This window comes from Pristis pectinata, chromosome 7 (assembly GCF_009764475.1).
Source record: "Pristis pectinata isolate sPriPec2 chromosome 7, sPriPec2.1.pri, whole genome shotgun sequence".
Lineage (NCBI taxonomy): Eukaryota > Metazoa > Chordata > Chondrichthyes > Rhinopristiformes > Pristidae > Pristis > Pristis pectinata.
This window is the reverse complement of record NC_067411.1, coordinates 6,601,619-6,619,924: the sequence shown is the minus strand read 5'-3', so window position 1 is coordinate 6,619,924 and position 18,306 is coordinate 6,601,619. Positions and strand designations below refer to the sequence as shown.

Sequence of the window (18,306 nt, the reverse complement as noted above, 5' to 3'; positions counted from 1 at the left end):
CATATGCTAACCACTCTCTGGGTGAAAAAGTTGCCCCTCAGGTTCCTATTAAATCTCTCCCCCCTCATTATATAGGTTAAGTTTAATTTGGCACCATGGCTGGCACAGACACTGTGGCCAAAGGGCCTGTTCCTGTGCTGTACTGTTCTATGCTCTATCCAGTCTGGGAGAAATTATAGGGGAAGTCAATGATAGGAAAAGCCCAATGGATGGATCACAGTGTCACTATTCACTGATAGTCCAATTACATTTAACAAATTGCTTTTAATAAGTGGGGTCTTCACAGGTGGACGTGGAGAAGATGTTTTCTCACGTGGAAGTATCTGGAGCTTAGGGGTCTTTATTTAAAAATAAAGAGTCACCCTTTTAAGAAAAAGGCGATGTAATTTTTTTCCCTCTCAGAATTTTGCAAGTCTTTGGAACTCTCTCCCTCAAAGGGCAGTGGGAGCAGAGCCTTTGAATATTTTTAAGATGGAACTTGATAGATACTTGATAATCAATAGGGTGAAAGATTACACTGGGTGGGCAAGAATGCAGAATCACAAATCAGGTCAGCCATTCCTGCCCTAATTCATGTTCATAAATACATTTGAGTACATTAATGATCCTATCATGAGATTTAATTATATCCTAGATAAACCCCAGAATTACATACCCAAGGTCAAAGATAATAGGAGCTGGAGTAGGCCACTTGGCCCCTCAAACCCACCCCACCATTCAATAGGATTATGGCTGATCTGTCCCAGGCCTCAGCTCCTTTACTGTGCCAATTCCCCAAAGCCTTCAACTCCCTGATCTTTCATTTATTTACTTTCTCCTTAAACCCCCCAAAAGATCTAGCCTCCACAACCCTCTGGATAGAGAATTCCAAAGATTCACCACTCTTTGCAAGAAGTAATTCCAAAACACCTCAGCTCTAAATGACTGCTTCATGCTTCCCCTAACATCCTCTTTGGTTGACTGCCATTCATCATCCTTTACTGGGTTTTGGATCTATATGTTCCGCTATGTTGCCTGAAATGTAGATGTTGACATACCAATCACAGCAACAATCTTCTGTCAACACAATATCTCTACATATTGTGCTTCAAGAAAGCAACATCTATCATCAAAGGTCTCCACCATCCAGGCCAACCCATCTTCTCGCAGCTACCATCGGGCAGGAGGTACACAAGCCTGAAGTCCCACAGTAGTGCAGTGGTTAGCGCGATGCTATTACAGCGCCAGCGATCGGGGTTCGATTCCCGTCGCTGTTTGTAAGGAGTTTGTACGTTCTCCCCGTGTCTGCGTGGGTTTCCACCGGGTGCTCCGGTTTCCACCCACATTCTAAAGATGTACGGGTAGGTTAATTTGGGGTTTAAAATGGGCAGCACGGATTCGTTGGGCCGGAAGGGCCTGTTACCATGCTGTAAATAAAACTATAAAGAAAACAGCAACTTCCCTTCATTCATTTGGTTCTTGAACCAACCTGCACAATCCTAATCACTACCTCAGTACAGCAACACAATGACCACTTTGCACTACATGGACTTTTTTTTTGGTTCCAATTGTGTTTTCTTTTGTATAATTTATGCTTACTTTAAATTTTTCTTGTAAATGCTGTGTCTCTGATGCTCTGTGCCTGTGATGCTGCTGCAAGTCAGTTTTTCATTGCACCTGTGCACACATGGACTTGTGCATTTGACAATAAACTAGACTTTGAAAATACTTGTCAGTGACTGGATCACATTGTCACTATTCACCGGTGGTTCAAATTACGTAACAAGTCTATAGCCAAGACTTTCACCACTGTATTGTCAAAATTCAACATAATTTATCAGGTCGGCCATAGACAGGCGTTCAGTCTCTCCAGGTTGTCCCTCATTCAATCAGATCAAGGTGTATCTGTCACAGTCAGTATTTATATTCTCAGATATCAACTAATAACTGTACTGACCACCAGCTGCCTCTTTCCCTCACACTCTGGACTCCGTGCATCACCTCCACCTTTTGCCATCTCGCTTTCCTTTAACAAAAGAATCCTCCTTGACCCAGATTCTGCCCCCATTCAGATCTCCTCCAAAAGCTCACCCTCCATTCTCTTGATTACATCTCCGCGAAATATCCTTTGTAGCTTTCTTGTATAATTGCAGATTGCAGGTATTGAGATTACACTGCATAACATTGGCATAAAGAGTAAATAGAATTTCAGTCTCTATTTAAATGTAAGATTATTCAGAGATTAATACCTTTTTAATAGCAGAAAAAAGTTTAAAAGGAGTAAATTATCATGAATATCAGCAAGCAATATCACAGCAATGAACAACTCGAGGTCTGGTGTGAACCTCTCTCTACTCTATCCAACCAAGAGCAGAACTTAAATTGTAGCTTTTCTTGAGCCTCACCTTGTAAACAAGACAAGGCTTATCAACCTTGTCTAGGATAAAGCCATCATTCAAGTCATCTGCAGACATGTGTTTCGGTCTCTTACTAATTTCATCTTCAAAGTCTCCACGCATCCGACGCAATCGCTCCATCTGAAATTCAGAGATGGAATACATTATTAACATCCAGTGTTAATTACACTGAGTGAAACCATATGTTTAAACAAAGATACATTTCAGTATCAGATTTATTATTACTGACATATGACGTGAAATTTGTTCTTTTGTACTTCAATATCTTTGCAGGTAGTGGAAACATCTCACATGAAGATTTCAGAACTAGCCTGGACTAAAACGCTGAACTTGCTCTTTTCAACCCGCCTTTCCCAACTGTTAACAGTTACATGAGAATCAATGTCACGGGTAAGAACTTCTGTGCTGCAATGAGGTGCTAAATGAAGCTTCTTTGCTTGAAATCAGCAAAGCTTTCAACTTAATAAAAATGGAACATTACCCAACTACTCAGGTAAGAAGAGCTTACTAAGTGATCCCAGAATAGGCAGCGAGTTATTTAATATCTTGTAAAGGGACACAGGTAATTAATTTCTTATAGCGATAAACAGTCCTGGCTAACTGAAAAGAAGAAAAATACAGATGCCAGAAACATGACATAAAACAGCCTGCTAGAAATACTCAGCAAGTCAGACAGCAACCATGGAGAGGAAACATAGCTAATGCTTCACATCAATGACCTTTCATCAGAAACACCCAACGTAGAAGATCGCCCATCTTTTATGTGTCTGTAATCTTATATGGAAATGAAATATATTTCATAAAGGAAACTGTTTTATATTGTTTCGAAATTGCTCATTTAGGAACCTAATCTTTTTATTATTTCTTTGCTCATGGGAACACAAGACCATCCATAATGTGTGTGATTTCATGGGGCAGCTAAGAGTCAGTGTGTGTCTGGACTCAAAAAGACAGACCCTGCAGAACATTAGTGAAAGAGATAGATTCTCATAGCAACCCAAAGGTTTGCTGTGATCATTACCAAGACCAACCTTTTTCCCATTCTAGATTGTACTTAATTTCTTGAACCCAAGTTGTCCCATCTGCTGTGGTGGGATTGTAACTCACATCCACAGATCACTAACATTTGTCCATGGATGGTAGTCCAGCAACTTAACAATGATGCATTGCATCAATACAAGTAGAATTTACCCATCTTCAGTGGACAACTGTACAGGTTTTTGACTGGAGACGAAGGGGCAATCAAAATACACAACTCTCTGTAATCAAGTATAATTGACATGAGCATTTCAGGTGAATTGCTTCATCTGACGAACAGATCTTGGGGGGAGACAGTACCTGCTCTCAGTAACAGGTTACCAGGATGCATCCAGAGAAATTGCACAGCAGTCAGTTACTTCTTGTAATATAGATGGAGGATATTCAGCCCATTGGGTCCATGGCAGCTCCCAACAGAACAATCTCATCACTCCCATTCCTCCCTCTCGTTAATTCCCTGTAGCCCTGCCATGTGTTCTTGCTCACATGCCCATTAACTCCCTTCTGATTGCTTTGTCACTTACCTACCCTAGGGGAGATTCACAGTCTAACCTACCAGCAGGTCTTTGGGACATGGGAAGGAAATGGAGCATCTGGGGAAACCCCCATGATCAGAGGGAGATTGTGCAAACTTCACACCAATAGCACCGTTAGGACTGAACTCGGTCTCCAAAGCTGTGAGGCAGCAGCACCATCCCCACCACGGTGCCATTGCCCAAGAGCAAAGAGATTTGCATTTATGTAGCAACAGGCAGCATCTATGAAGGGAAATGAACAGTCGACATTTTGGGCTGAGACCCTGGAAAGGAAGAGGGCAGAGGCCAGAATAAAAGGGTTGGGGGGGAGGGGGGGGGGGGGGGGGGGGGAGGGGAGAAGCACAGGCTGGCAGGTGATAGTGAGTCCAGGTGAGAAGGGGAAGGTAGGTAGGTGGGGGAGGGGGAAAGTGGGAATGATGCGAGAAGCTGGGAGGTGAGAGGTGGAAGAGGCAAAGGGCTGAAGAAGGAGGAATCTGATAGGAGAGGACAGTAGACCATGGGGTAAAGGGAAGGAGGTGGGCGGGTCGTGAGAGGGGAAAGAGAAGGGGTGGGAGCCACAGGAATGAGGGAAATGTGTCTCCGTTTTTCACTTATGTAGTTCCTTTGAGGACATCCCTTGCACTTCACTGCAAATTCACGACTTCAGGTTGTCCAAAGCACTTAACCGCTAATTAAACATTTATTCACTATAAGAAACGACACTGCTGACTTTCACACAGCTAGATTTCTGAACAGTTCAGTAGTGTGCATACCTCAAGTTTCTGCAGACGTTCTTGTTCCTCTTTAGCCAGTTCTTCCTTGGTCTTTAGTCGGTCAGAAGGTGGTGCTTTCGCATCGAAGAACAACTCTCGCACAATTATATCATAATCTCCAGCCTAATAGAAGGAAGACCCCAAAATAAAAGAAAATTACATGAAGACTTTATAATTTTTCAAAGCATTATTCATAGAGGTATACAGCACTGAAACAGGCCCTTCAGCCCACCTTGTCCATGCTGACTAAGTTGTCTTCCTGAGCTATTCCCACTTACCTGAGTTTAGCCCATATTCCTCTAAACCCTTCCTATCCATAAATCTGTGTTCTAAATGCATTTTAAACATTGTAATTGTACCCGTCTCCACCACTTCCTCTGGTAGCTCGATCCACATACCCACCACCTTCTGTGTGGTAAAAGTTGCCCCTCAGGTCCCTTTCAAATCTTTCCCCTCTCACCTTAAATTTATGTCCTCTAGTTTTATATTTCCCTACCCTGGGGAAAACAACTGTTCACCTTACCTATGCCCCTCATGATTTTATATACCTCATGAGTGTCCTTTGCTCCAGGGAAACAGTCCGAGCCTCTCCTTACAACTCAAGCCCCCCAGTCCCAGCAAAAGTAATTAAGTTCATTGCATATTCAGTTCAACTACTATATGCTGGTGTTTATTCACCACATAAGTGTCTTCATCTCACCTTCTCAAAATAAACCACTGATTTTACTTCTCCAGCAACATTGAACATCTCCATCCTGTTACAGCATTTAACTTGAGTGACCAGAAAACCCACAAAGTGGCTACAATAAAAAGAAATCACTGGGAATCCACAGCAAGTGAGGCTGCATCCAGATAGGGAGAAATAGGTTGAAGTTCTGTTTGATGAGAAGCAGATGAATGGGAGGGTAGTATCCAGATGCTGTTTCTTTCCTCTGTACCTAAGTACTCAGATTAAATTGATGGTAGAAATAGCTGAGATGTCCAAGGTTCCTGGAATCACTCACCTTGGGCTTTTCCTCCACCGGCTCAGTTTTGGGACCTTGATGAGCCAACAGGGAATGGATTTCCTTCCAGTCCTTGTCCAGTTTCTCGGTGAGCTCCTGGGCCTTGTCCCGCTGCACCTGCCGCTCATGCTGCTCAAATTAGAACAAGTTTTCATTAACAAAGATAGTTTTAGCAAGGGGAGTGGAATATAAAAGTAGGACTATGACTTTACAATGCATTGCTGAGGCTGCACCTGGGGTACTGTTTACAGTTTTTGTCTCCTTACTCAAGTGGAGATATTCTTGCATTGGAGGCAGTTCACAGAAGGTTCACGAGGTTGAATACCGGGAAGAATTGGCTGTCTTGGGATGAAAGATGTTTAGAAGAATGAGAGGTTGGAATGTAAAAGATTCTGAGGGGACGGTACAGCAGCTGCTGAGGAAATATTTCCCTGGAGGGGGATCTTGAACTAGAAGATAAAGTTTCAGAGTAAGTTTTTAGCTGAGACGAGGAGGAATTTTGTTTCTCAAAGTAATGTGAACCTTTAGAATTCTCCACTCAAGGGAGCTGTGGAGGTGGAGTCACTGAATTTGGTAAAGGCTCAGATGAACAGATTTTAGGAGGAAAGGGGAATCAACAACTTAAGGCACTGGTAGGAAAGTGAGGCCAATATTAGATCAGCCATGATCTTACTGAATGGTTACGCAGGCTTGAGGGCTCTTTGGCCTTCTGCTCCTATTTACATTCTTAAAAATAAAACCATCGAGCCCCGTTCAATCATACTTTTTGAACACAGCATTGCCTTAGTCATAGAGTCATGCAGCATGGAAAGAATCCCTTTGGCCCAAACTAGTCCATGCTAAGATTCCCATCTAAGTTAGTCCCATTTGCCTGCATTTGGCCCATATTCCTCTAAATGTTTCCTATCCATGTACCTGTCCAAGTACCTTTTAAATATTGTTAATGTACCTGCCTCAACCACTTCCTCTGGCAGCTCATTCCATATACTGACCAGCCTCTGGGTGAAATAGTTGCCCCCCTCCAGGTTCTTAATAAATCTCTCCCCTCTCATCTTAAACCTATGCCCTCTAGTTTTTGATTCCCCAACCCCAAGAAAAAGTGTGCGCATTGACCCTACCTATACCCTCATGATTTTATACACCTCTGTAAGATCACCCCTCAGTCTCCTACGCTCCAATGAAAAAAGTCCCAACCTGCTCAACCTCTCTCCGTAACTCAACATGGAATTTAAAACAATGGACATACCAATCACAACAAATTGAAATAGCTAGTTGCTTGAGAAATTAAACTTCTCTTGCTTATTTTTCAATGATTTACAATGAAAGTTTGCAGTCATCAGCTGTCTATATTAACAGTTCAAGAACAAGATAAGAAGTTGAAACAATATTCACAACCCTAATTGCAACGAGGATTAAATTGGAGAGTGAGGAGGTTGCGAGGTGGAAGTAAATGAAAACTGAATTTCTAAACAGAAATATTTGGAAAAAAAATTATACTATTCAAAGAAGATGACGTTCAATATTCAAAGGGGAATGACGTTCAATATTCAAAGGGGATTAAATACACATTTCTGTAGATTTTAAAATATTCTAACGGTGGATTGATCAAGAGACACAAGCTTTTTCACACTAGAAAATACCAACAGAATCACGGTGAGCTGCTGGTGGTATATAATCTTGTGGAGCGGTGTCAACTGATGGGAGATTTATCTTTGTTTCCAGAGTCAAATCGGAATCAATAACAAATGCCTGCACTGTTGCAGATTGAACCTTGCAGTGGTGTACCTTTGCTGTCAACATTATTCTTAAAGACCCGTGGCATTAAAAGACACACTTTAATTGAGCTCTTGAAATCCTAATAGCTGGGATGAGTTATGGCACCTTAGAGCTTTACTTGGCTGTTGTAAATGCATTCACGCTCCAGGACTTAAATCCTTCTCCACCCAAAGTGGAGTGGGTCTAAAGATACGGACTCTTGAAACCAATAACTTCCTCCTCCAAATGATTACCCACCCCTGTACAAAACACACTGCATTCTACTGGCATCGTCACCCCTCCTCCTGCTCCACTGCTGAAACCCAGCCCTATCACTGATTTCCACCTCCCCACATCTTTCATTCGTTAATAATTCCCCATTAACTGCCCTTATTCACATCCTCATCCTAGGCTTCCATAAGAAACAGGAGCAGAATCAGGCCATTCGGCCCATCCAGTCTACTCCGCCATTTGATCATGGCTGATTTATTTTTCCTTCTCAACCCCACTCTCCTACCTTCTCCCCGTAACCTTTCACGCTTTTACTAATCAAGAACCTATCAACCTCTGCTTTAAACATACCCAATGACTTGGCTTCCACAGTCGTCTGTGGCAATGAATTACACAGATTCACCACTCTCTGGCTAAAGAAATTCCTCCTCATCTCTTTTCTGAAGGGACGCCCTTCTATTCTGAGGCTGTACCCTCTGGTCCTAGACTCTCCCACTTGTGGAAACATCCTCTCCACGTCCACTCGATCCAGGCCTTTCAGTATTCAGTAGGTTTCAATGAGATTCCCCCCTCATCCTTCTAAACTCAAGCGAGTACAGACCCAGAACCATCAAATGTTCCTCATACATTAACCCTTTCATTCCTGGGTCATCCTTGTAAACCTCCTCCGGACCCTCTCCAATACCAGCACATCCTTCCTTAGGTATGGGGCCCAAAACTGCTCACAATTCTCCAAATGTGGTCTGACCAATGCCTTGTAAAGCCTCAGCAATACATCCTTGCTTTTATATTCTCCAATGTGCAGGAGAATGGAGTTAAAAGTTCTCATCTGGAATTCTGCTGTGGGGCGGCACGGTAGCATAGCAGTTAGCGTAATGCTATTACAGTGCCAGCGACCTGGGTTCAATTCCCACTGCTGCCTGTAAGGAGTTTGTACGTTCTCTCCGTGGGTTTCCTCCGGGTGCTCCGGTTTCCTCCCACATTCCAAAGATGTACAGGTTAGGAGCTGTGGGCATGCTATGTTGGTGCTGGAAGAGTGGCGACACTTGCAGGCTGCCCCCAGCACATTCTTAGCAATGCAAAAAGACGTATTTCACTGTGTGTTTCGATGTACATGTGACTAATAAATAAATATCTTATCTTATCCATATGTAGCGTTTACTCTGAGAGATTCACGCGAGCAAGGAATTTCATGTATATGACAACAAACTAATCTGAATCTAATCTGTTAAACCTACACCATCAATTGCCTCTGCTCAGGCAACATCTTAAATTTATAATTCCCATCTGCATATCTTCGCACCTATTCATGCTCTTACTGATTCCCAGCTCTGAAACCTAATAACAGTCTGTGATCTCCGCCCGCCTGCTGCTTAAATACTCTGATCAGAGCCGAGCCTTTGGATGCCTGGCCCCACCACTCAGGGATTTCCTCCCAGCTCTTGCTCTCTCTCCACTTTTACCATGTCCCTTAAAGCCAAGGTCACCGTCACCTCTCGCAATATCTCCTTGTGTCACTTGATGTCAGATTTTGACTTAGGACATCTCAGTACATAGAACCATAGAACAATACAGCACAATACAGGCCCTTTGGCCCTCCCATGTTGTGCCGACCTTCAAACCACTCCTAAGACTATCTAACCCCTTCCTCCCACATATCCCTCTATCTTAAATTCCTCCATATGCTTATCTAACAATCTCTTGAACTTGACCAACGTATCAGCCTCCACCACCACCCCAGGCAGCGCATTCCATGCACCAACCACTCTCTGGGTGAAAAACCTCCCTCTGACGTCTCCCTTGAACTTCCCACCCATTACCTCAAAGCCATGCCCTCTTGTATTGAGCATTGGTGCCCTGGCAAAGAGGTGCTGGCTGTCCACTCTATCTATTCCTCTTAATATTTTGTATACCTCTATCATGTCTCCTCTCATCCTCCTTCTCTCCAATGAGTAAAGCCCTAGCTCCTTTAGTCTCTCCTCATAATCCATACTCTCTAATCCAGGCAGCATCCTGGTAAATCTCCTCTGCACCCTCTCCAACGCCTCCACATCCTTCCTATAATGAAGCGACCAGAACGGGACACAGTATTGTAAGTGTGGTCTAACCAGAGTTTTGTAAAGCTGCATCATTACTTCGCAGCTCTTAAAATTCAGGGTTCTATACGAATTCAGATTGTCACTGAACTGCCTCCAATGCCCCATGAAACTCTCTGACACACCTTTTCATGTGAAGTTAGCAGGAGAGGAACGGAAGTTTATATTGCAGCGAGTGATCAAACATTAACAACCTGCAGCCATACACAGTCCATGTGGCTAGGAGCAAACAGTGTGATACCTTTGACTGATGCGTTACAATTTCCCACCCAACACCATATTCTACAATATCCCCAGCGTTCTGCGAAGTGTACCTTCTCCTTTTTGGATTTAACAATAAGTTCTTCAATGAATTCTCTCCGTGATTTGGGCTTCTGCTCCTCTTCACCAGTCTTAGAAGATGCTTTCTTCTGCAACAACCCACCACCTCCAAAGTGTGCAGCAGCTGTGAACTCCGCTGTGGGCAATGAGAGAACAAGTTACTCAAGAATTTCAGACAATAAAAAAGCCAGACATTTTCTTAATGCGTCTTGAGAGAGAAGGCAGCTTCACTGCCACTTTGATGATAGTTATTGGTAAGGGTGCAGTGTTAAACCTTTTATACCCATCAGAAAGTTGTGGGTTCAAGTCTCATTTGGGTGTCTAGTGTACATAATTTCTATTGATATTCCACAGAAGTACCCTGAAGGACTACTGAACTCTTTTGGATGAGTTGACCTTGAATTAGGCTTGGGCTCAATATGGAACTAAGAGCTCAGGGTAGCCTTTCCTTGATGTCCTGTCCAATATTAGTCTCTCAACCAACATCAGATTTCCTTGATATTATATCAGCTTTGTGCACAAATTGTACAACTGTACACACTGAATTTTCTGCACGATAGCAATGACTACACACCAAAGTATTTAATTAGCTATAAACCATCTTGGGACTTGCTTAGTAACAAGAGGCTATATTAAAGCATTGAATATTTAATTCATTGACACAAACTATAATAAAAGCAGAAAATGCTGGAAACACTCAGCATGTCAGGCAGAATCTATGGAGAGAAAAGAATCAGTTAATGTTGAGTTGAAGGGTCTTCACCGCAGGCACTCCAAAAGAGATTCACAAGATTAATTCCTGAGATGAGAGGGTCATCCTATCACAAGAGGATAAAGAAATTGGATTTGTATTCTTCAGAGGGACGATCTTAATGGAACAACAAAAATCCTAAGGGATTGCATCCTAATGCATGACAGGGTAGACACTGAGATGTTTCCATTAGTGGAAGTGTCTCAAACAAGAGGACCTAGTTACAAGATAAGGGGGCGGTCATTTAAAACTGAGATGTGTAGAAATTTCCTCTCATAGAGAAAATTCTGTGCTCTGAGGGAGTGTGAATGCTGGATCACCAGAGGCATTTAAAGAAGAACATTTGAACGATCAGGGAATTGAAGGCTATGGGAATTGGCACAGAAGAGATGAGGCCAGGGGCAGATCAATCATAATCATACTGGATAACAGGGCTGTCTTGAGGGGCCAGGTGACCTAATCCTGCTCCTATTTTCTTCAATGCCACCTGTCCCATTTTGTTTTAGATAGCTGGACAAACTGGTTGAGTGGCCAAAATGCAAGACTTTCCCCACGGCATCTCAAACTTTATTTATTTTGAACTGAGAACTCATAGGTTGCTGCACAGTATAGGAGGGGATTCATTGTGATATGTTCCTCAAGATTTCTTTACCAAAGTGCTTGTCAAAGAAGCGTAACTGATCAAGATTCACATCTCCTATTCTCACCAGACAGCTTGCCCTTTTCTTCCGTGTCACTGTCACTGTCTGGCCGGTCATTGAAGTTCTCAATGTCTGCCAAGGACTGCCCATAATGGGTGAGCTCTTCGTCCTCGTTCAGGTTGTAGATGCTCTTCTTTGCGTGGAGGCGCTGAAACAATATGAACAACGATTAAGAATCTAAATGGGACTGAGGTGCGAGCGGATCTAGGATTGCAGATTCACAAATCACCGAAAGCAGCAAAGCAGGTTAACAAAGTCACAAAGGGTGCAGAGAAAGCACTGGTTATGTGATTGGGATCTGCTGATATTCCCACTTGGATCAAGGAGGCCAAACAAAAGCAGGAAACACTGGGAATACTCAGGAGGTCAGGCTGCATCAGTGGGAAGAGGAAGACTTAACATTTCAGGTAAAGACCCTACGTTGGAACTGAAGACGAGTCATGAGAAGCTTGTAAATCTGCAGGGAGTGTGGTGGAGGGGGAATTCTCTGATAGGGTGAAATCAGAGTGGCCCTGGGGATAAGCTTTAAACAAGTCATCTGATCAACAAGTGAATGGGAGCAGTCAGTGACAGAGAACATGGACAAAAAAGCACGGGAGTTGCTAAATGCAGAGCAGGAAGGCAAGTCCAGCAGGTCAGGCTGGGCACATCCTCCTCTCCCAGAGGAAAAATAAGGAAAACAAAGAACAAAAAAAAAAGCAAGCCAAGCTAATATTACAGAAGGGACAATATGTCTGGTGGTGGAATCTCTTTGAAGGTGGTGGAGATTTTGGATGATGATCTGTTGAACGTGAAGGGTGGTGGGGTGGAAGGTGAGGCCCAGGGAAACTCTTAAGCTTGTTCTGTCCCAGAAGAGAGGGGGTGAGAGCAGGAGATGGATGAGATGCAGTAGATGATCAAGGAGGCAAATTGTGTTAGGCTGCAGCTTCAATACTCCATGCAGTTCAAGTCACCACACCAAGGGAAGACATGCTATTAGAGTCACAGAGCAGGGAAACAGGCCCTTTAGCCCAACTGGTCCACGCCAACCAAGAGGTCCCATCCAAGCTCGTCCCATTTGCCAGCATTTGGCCCATAACCTTCTAAACCTTTCCAATCCACGTACCTGTCCAACTGTCTTTTAAACGTTGTTATTGTACCTGCCTCAACCACTTCCTCTGGCAGCTCATTCCACAACTTCTTTTGTGTGTAAAAAAAAGTTCCTATTGAGTCTTTCCCCTCTCACCTTAAATCTATGCCCTCTAGTTCTTGATATTATTAGAGAAGATCAGGGGAGATTTATGGAGATGAACAAGACACAGAAGCAGGAGATAGCCATAAGGCCTCTTGAACATGATCTGGCATTCAATAAGATGCTAGTCTTGTTCACTTTCCTGCCTGTCTCCATGACCTTTCGCTCCCCAACAGTCTGTTCATCTAAACCTCGCATGTATTCAAGCACCATCTCCCCAGCTGACGAGGATAGAGAATTCCATAGATTTAAGACAGCACTGGGGAGAACTCAAACCGCAGACACGACTTGAGTTCACAGTTCGGAGAGCTGCCTGCCACCCACTGAGCTGACCTACCAGTATCATGTCTTCCGATGGAAAGCTGTAAACCAGGCTTGGAAGTGCAGGGTACTCCTTGAAGAAATGGCTCAACCACTCAGATTAGGACCACTTTCACCAAACCTTTTTATTTTCTTTATTAAAAGAGAACAGTTTTACCTGCCGCTCCAGGGAGAATCTCTTTGCCATCTTCTCATCTTCGGTTATCTCTGTATCATATTCACCGAACCTCTTGTCAATAAATGTATTGGTCTTCCCCTGGCTCTGGTACTCTTTCAGCAACGTCTCGCTACGCTGGATAACATGAATGATAAATGCAACGTAAATTTTGCCAGTTAGAAACAAACAGCACAACGTTCAGCTATTTACTTACATTTGGCCTGAATAAACCTAAATCCTCAATTTTTTAAAACAAATGTTGCTAACAGCAAAAACCAGCACAACTTTGATAGACTAAACACCTCCTCACTATGATTCTACACCCAGCTTTCTGATTCACTGGCAGTCAATTAAAAGTGAAAGCATACAGAATAAACTTAGTATTTTTTTAGACAAAAACAACAGCCCAGAATTTGCCAGCTTGAAAAATTTGTTAAGTTTTCTTTCTCTCTCTCCAGCAGGATGACATGGTGAAATTTTTTCTGACAATGTCTCAGCAAAGTTAACAAGGGGAATTGAAATCTCATTAAATGCAACCATCACCTGAACTCACAAGATCTAGTCTGAAGAGCAAAAAAAGGGAATAAAAAATTGTGAATTTGATTCAAATTAGGTATAGAAAGAGAAATAAACAAATAAAAATTGAACTAAAACAAAGAAAATTTAGACACATTTAAAAACAACTTTTGGAGGTTCGGGGTTTTGGGTCATAGATACTGAATAGCATTACAGAAAAACAACACATTTCAAGATTTCTTATGCTGTCAAATTACAGCAAGTGTGATTTGTTTTCCCATCATTAATGCAGCAATTTCCTAAAACTCACAAGGAGGTTAATGGCGAACTCCTGTTTTCATAAGTTTAAAGGTAGAGCACACAAATTGGCTGGCAACTCTCAAACTTCACGTTTACTTACACAATAATAAGTGCACGCACATTAAATTTCCCTTGAATATACTGGCAAATTCTGGTCCATCATCTTTCTGTTTAGCGTGGAAAGTTGGCATGTAGAAAGCACACACCATTATTTAAAAGAAAAATCACACCCTAAGTACTATTAGTGGAGTAGGCATTTAACTCACTGATTGGAAACTGGGAGTTTCCCCATTTTCTGTGTGTAATGCCCTAATATTCACAGGACAAACTCCACTGACTCAGGAACAATGTGCTGTCTGGGATTTGCTGCTGAAAGTCAAAGACACAGTACAGCACACCAGCCGTCCAGGTTGTTCCAAACACTTGGGTGTATAATGTAAATTGTATATATGCACCTACTTAAGCAAAAATTAAATAATTCACAAAAAAAATGAAAGGCTATATTGATGAGCTGAGGATTTGTGGTCATCTTGCTCCCAACCAGGAGATAGAACCTTGGTGAATTAACTAATCGGGACTTCATTCCTGCAAAGAAAACCAAGCGCAAATTGAAGCATAGGAAATACCATGGTGGTTGGCGCAAGTGGGTTTGATCACCCAAGGAGGAATATCCCAGGCTATTACTAGCCCAGGCATTCCTGCTCTCCCACAGAAAGATGCAGAGGAGAGAATAGGAAGTGTCCTGTCACGAAGAGGCAAGTTGATGGACCAGAGCACTTGTAGTCAACTCTTTGATAAACGAGTCAGGATAGTGCCTCGTGACATTGGCTTGCTCAGACTGGTTTTGAAGAAGTCCACCTTTCACTGAAGGCAGCGATTCCTTTCACTCTGTGAGAACGACTGCCCCATTGCTTGGGTGGGCCTCATCAGGAGGCAACTGTCCTGGTTAAGCTGATCAAACTCTTTCAGTACTCCCACATCTACACAGAGTTCTCCCAAGCACAAGGACTTTGCCAATTTGGCTTTGTTAATAGGAAAAGATTCTATAAGGAAATTATCCCTCCTCTTTGTGTTGAGCAGCAGGTTGTCCTGGAGACTTGGAGATGGGAATGAGATCCAGCAAACCAGAAGAAAACCTGGGCATGACAATCACCATGTAAAACAACAACCTGGATTATTTAGCAATTTGCAGGGCTGCAGTAAAAGAGCAATGAGTAAAGAACAATACAGCACAGTACAGGCCCTTTGGCCCACAATGTTGTGCCGACATTTTATCCTGCTCTAAGATCTATCTAACCCTTCCCTCCCACATAGCCCCCTATTTTTCTATCATTCATGTGTCTGAGTCCCTTAAATGTCCCTAATGTATCTGCCCCCACAACCTCTGCAGGCAGTGCGTTCCACACATCCACCACTCTCTGTGTAAAAAAAAACTTACCCCTGACATCCCCCTTAAACCTTCCTCCAATCACCTTAAAATTATGTCCCCTTGTGTTAGCCATTGTTAGCAGAGGACTAATCAGTTCTTACAAAGGAACAACGAGTCATCACCACCCCCTCCCTAATCAACATTAAACTGTGTGATATACATCTTGTGTAAAAGTATAAACTCTCACTTTTTTAATGGATTTGGATCGAGATACTCCAGGCAGACCGCGGTCATGCTTTGTCTTTCGGCCAAGGATATCGAACTTCTGCTTGTTTACTTTCACCTCAAACGGATTGGTCTTGATATCTCGTGTGGACTTGTTCTTCCGTATTTTGTCAGAAGTAGTTTTCTTCTGAACTTTCCCCATCTTTTACGGTCCTGAATAAATGCAGAAAGAATCCTTTGCAATACATATGTTTGCCTTCATATCGACCACGTCAGTGCCTGAACATAATACTACTACTTGGGAGTCATACTTTTAAATAGAACATAGAACAGTACAGCACAATACAGGCCCTTCAGCCCACAATGTTGTGCTGACCTTTAAACCTCACCTAGTACTATCTCACCCCTTCCTCCCACATATCCCTCTGTTTTAAATTCCTCCATATGCTTATCTAATAATCGCTTGAATTTGACCAATCTACCTGCCTCCACCACCACCCCAGGCAGCACATTCCATGCCCCAACCACTCTCTGGGTAAAAAAACCTTCCTCTGATATCTCCCTTGAACTTCCCACCCATGTCCTATTGTACTGAGCTATTATTCTGTCAACATATGTTATTCAGCTTGAACAGGTTATCACTACTTTGGGATCCCAAATCTGGTTTGGTGAATTCCTAGATGTTTCACCACTTAACTGTCAAATTACCTGATCCCACACTTCCATCAGATGCTCAACATGTCCTCCTTACAGGGTACTACTTTCCAAGCCAATTGAAAAGCAAGCACACTACATTAGATGATCCTTGAGATCCATCATTTTCTTTTCTCTGCAGTTCATATAATAAATGTTAGGTCAGAGAGTCACAGAAACAGGCCATTCAGCCCACCCAGTCTACACTGACCACCATGCAGCGTTTGTACTCATCCAATGCTAATCCCAACATTTTACTATCCACACATTCCCATCAAGTTCCCCAGACACAGGAGGCTGCAGAGGTTGGAATCTGGAGCAGTAAACAATCTGCTGGAGGAATCCAGCGGGTCGAGCAGCGCCTGACCCTTTAACCCACCGTCGTGCCCAACGCGCTCCCTCATTCCCTGGGGGGCTTCGCGCTCCCTCACTAGGGGGGCTCCGCGCTCCCTCACTCCCCGGGGGGGGGCTCCGCGCTCCCTCACTCCCCGGGGGAGGGGGCTCCGCGCTCCCTCACTCCCCGGGGGAGGGGGCTCCGCGCTCCCTCACTCCCCGGGGGAGGGGGCTCCGCGCTCCCTCACTCCCCGGGGGAGGGGGCTCCGCGCTCCCTCACTCCCCGGGGGAGGGGGCTCCGCGCTCCCTCACTCCCCGGGGGAGGGGGCTCCGCGCTCCCTCACTCCCCGGGGGAGGGGGCTCCGCGCTCCCTCACCCCGCGCCGGTAACCATGGAGAGAGACCCCCCCCCCGTTACCCTGGAGACCGGCCGCTCTTCCCGCCGCACGTTGTTCAGCACCGGCGCACCGCGGGTCAAAGGTCAACGTCCGGATACGCCCCCGCGATCCGGCACTTCCTCTTCCGCCCAACCGGAAACTCCGGCGCCGCCATCTTTGTTGGGGGCAAGTGGAACTTCCGGGAGAGCTGGGAGGGGCAGTTTGTGTTGCAAATGCTTAATGTCATGTGTGGCAGAGTCCTACCGTGAAACAAATGCTGCTGCTTGACTGGGAGGATGTTACTAGCAATGCATTTTAAAAAAAAATTTCAAAATAAACTTTATTCTCAGGAATATATGCAAAAAATTCAGAAAAAGCATTGCACGACACTCATGGTGTGGTTGGGTCCAGGCGTTCGTATTGGTTCTGTTCATGGGTACTGTGAGCACGTTCTGTGTACAGAGCACCATCGCCGCCCATGTGCCCCTCTCTCCCCCCTACCATTGGGATGCAGGGCTTTGACCTGAAACGCCGACAATTCCCCTCCCTCCGCAGACGCTGCAAGGTTCCTCCTGCAGGTCCATAGAACCATAGAACCATACAGCACAAAACAGGCCCTTCGGCCCACCGTGTTGTGCCGCCCGTCAAACCACCCTCACACTACCTAACCCCTTCCTCCCGCATATCCCCCCATCCCACACTCCTCCATGTGCCTATCCAACAAGCTCTTCAACCTGTCCAATGTATCTGTCTCCACCACCACCCCAGGCAGTGCATTCCATGCACCAACCACTCTCTGGGTGAAAAACCTCCCCCTGACATCTCCCCTGAACCTCCCACCCATAACCTTAAAGCCATGCCCTCTCATCTTGAGCATTGGTGCCCTGGGAAGGAGGTGCTGACTGTCTACTCTATCTATTCCTCTCAATATTTTATATACCTCTATCCTCCTCCTTTCCAGTGAATAAAGCCCTAGCACCTTAAGCCTCTCCTCATATTCAATACTCTCTAATCCAGGTCGTTTGACGGCACAACATGGTGGGCCGAAGGGCCTGTTTTGTGCTGTATGGTTCTATGGTATGGTTGCTCCAGATTCCCGCAGCTCCTGCATCTGGTGTTTGAGAGGCTCTTTACACAGGGCTTAGCCCCCACAAAGTCTAGTGGCAGAAGGACTTAAAGCTGCAGCTCTTCTCCACAAAGCCTT

At 44.2% G+C, this 18,306-nt stretch overlaps 1 protein-coding gene across 2 annotated transcripts in view; it reads right to left on the bottom strand.

Annotated features, from left to right (window-relative positions):
• Nucleotides 1-17,219, bottom strand: part of nop14 (NOP14 nucleolar protein homolog (yeast)) — a 53,268-nt gene extending 36,049 nt beyond the window's left edge. The window contains exons 1-8 of one of the 2 annotated variants that reach the window (XM_052019361.1): nt 17,144-17,219; nt 15,723-15,913; nt 13,291-13,425; nt 11,588-11,729; nt 10,123-10,265; nt 5,727-5,855; nt 4,723-4,845; nt 2,385-2,516 (exon numbers count right to left, since the gene is read on the bottom strand). In XM_052019361.1, coding sequence (XP_051875321.1) covers nt 2,385-2,516; nt 4,723-4,845; nt 5,727-5,855; nt 10,123-10,265; nt 11,588-11,729; nt 13,291-13,425; nt 15,723-15,902 — 984 coding nt within the window. In that variant the 5' untranslated portion in view covers nt 15,903-15,913; nt 17,144-17,219. Of the gene's footprint in view, nt 1-2,384; nt 2,517-4,722; nt 4,846-5,726; nt 5,856-10,122; nt 10,266-11,587; nt 11,730-13,290; nt 13,426-15,722; nt 15,914-16,772; nt 16,859-17,143 lie in introns of those variants that run through there. The other variant, XM_052019360.1, reaches the window with a different exon arrangement.
• Between the last annotated feature and the right edge of the window lie 1,087 nt (nt 17,220-18,306).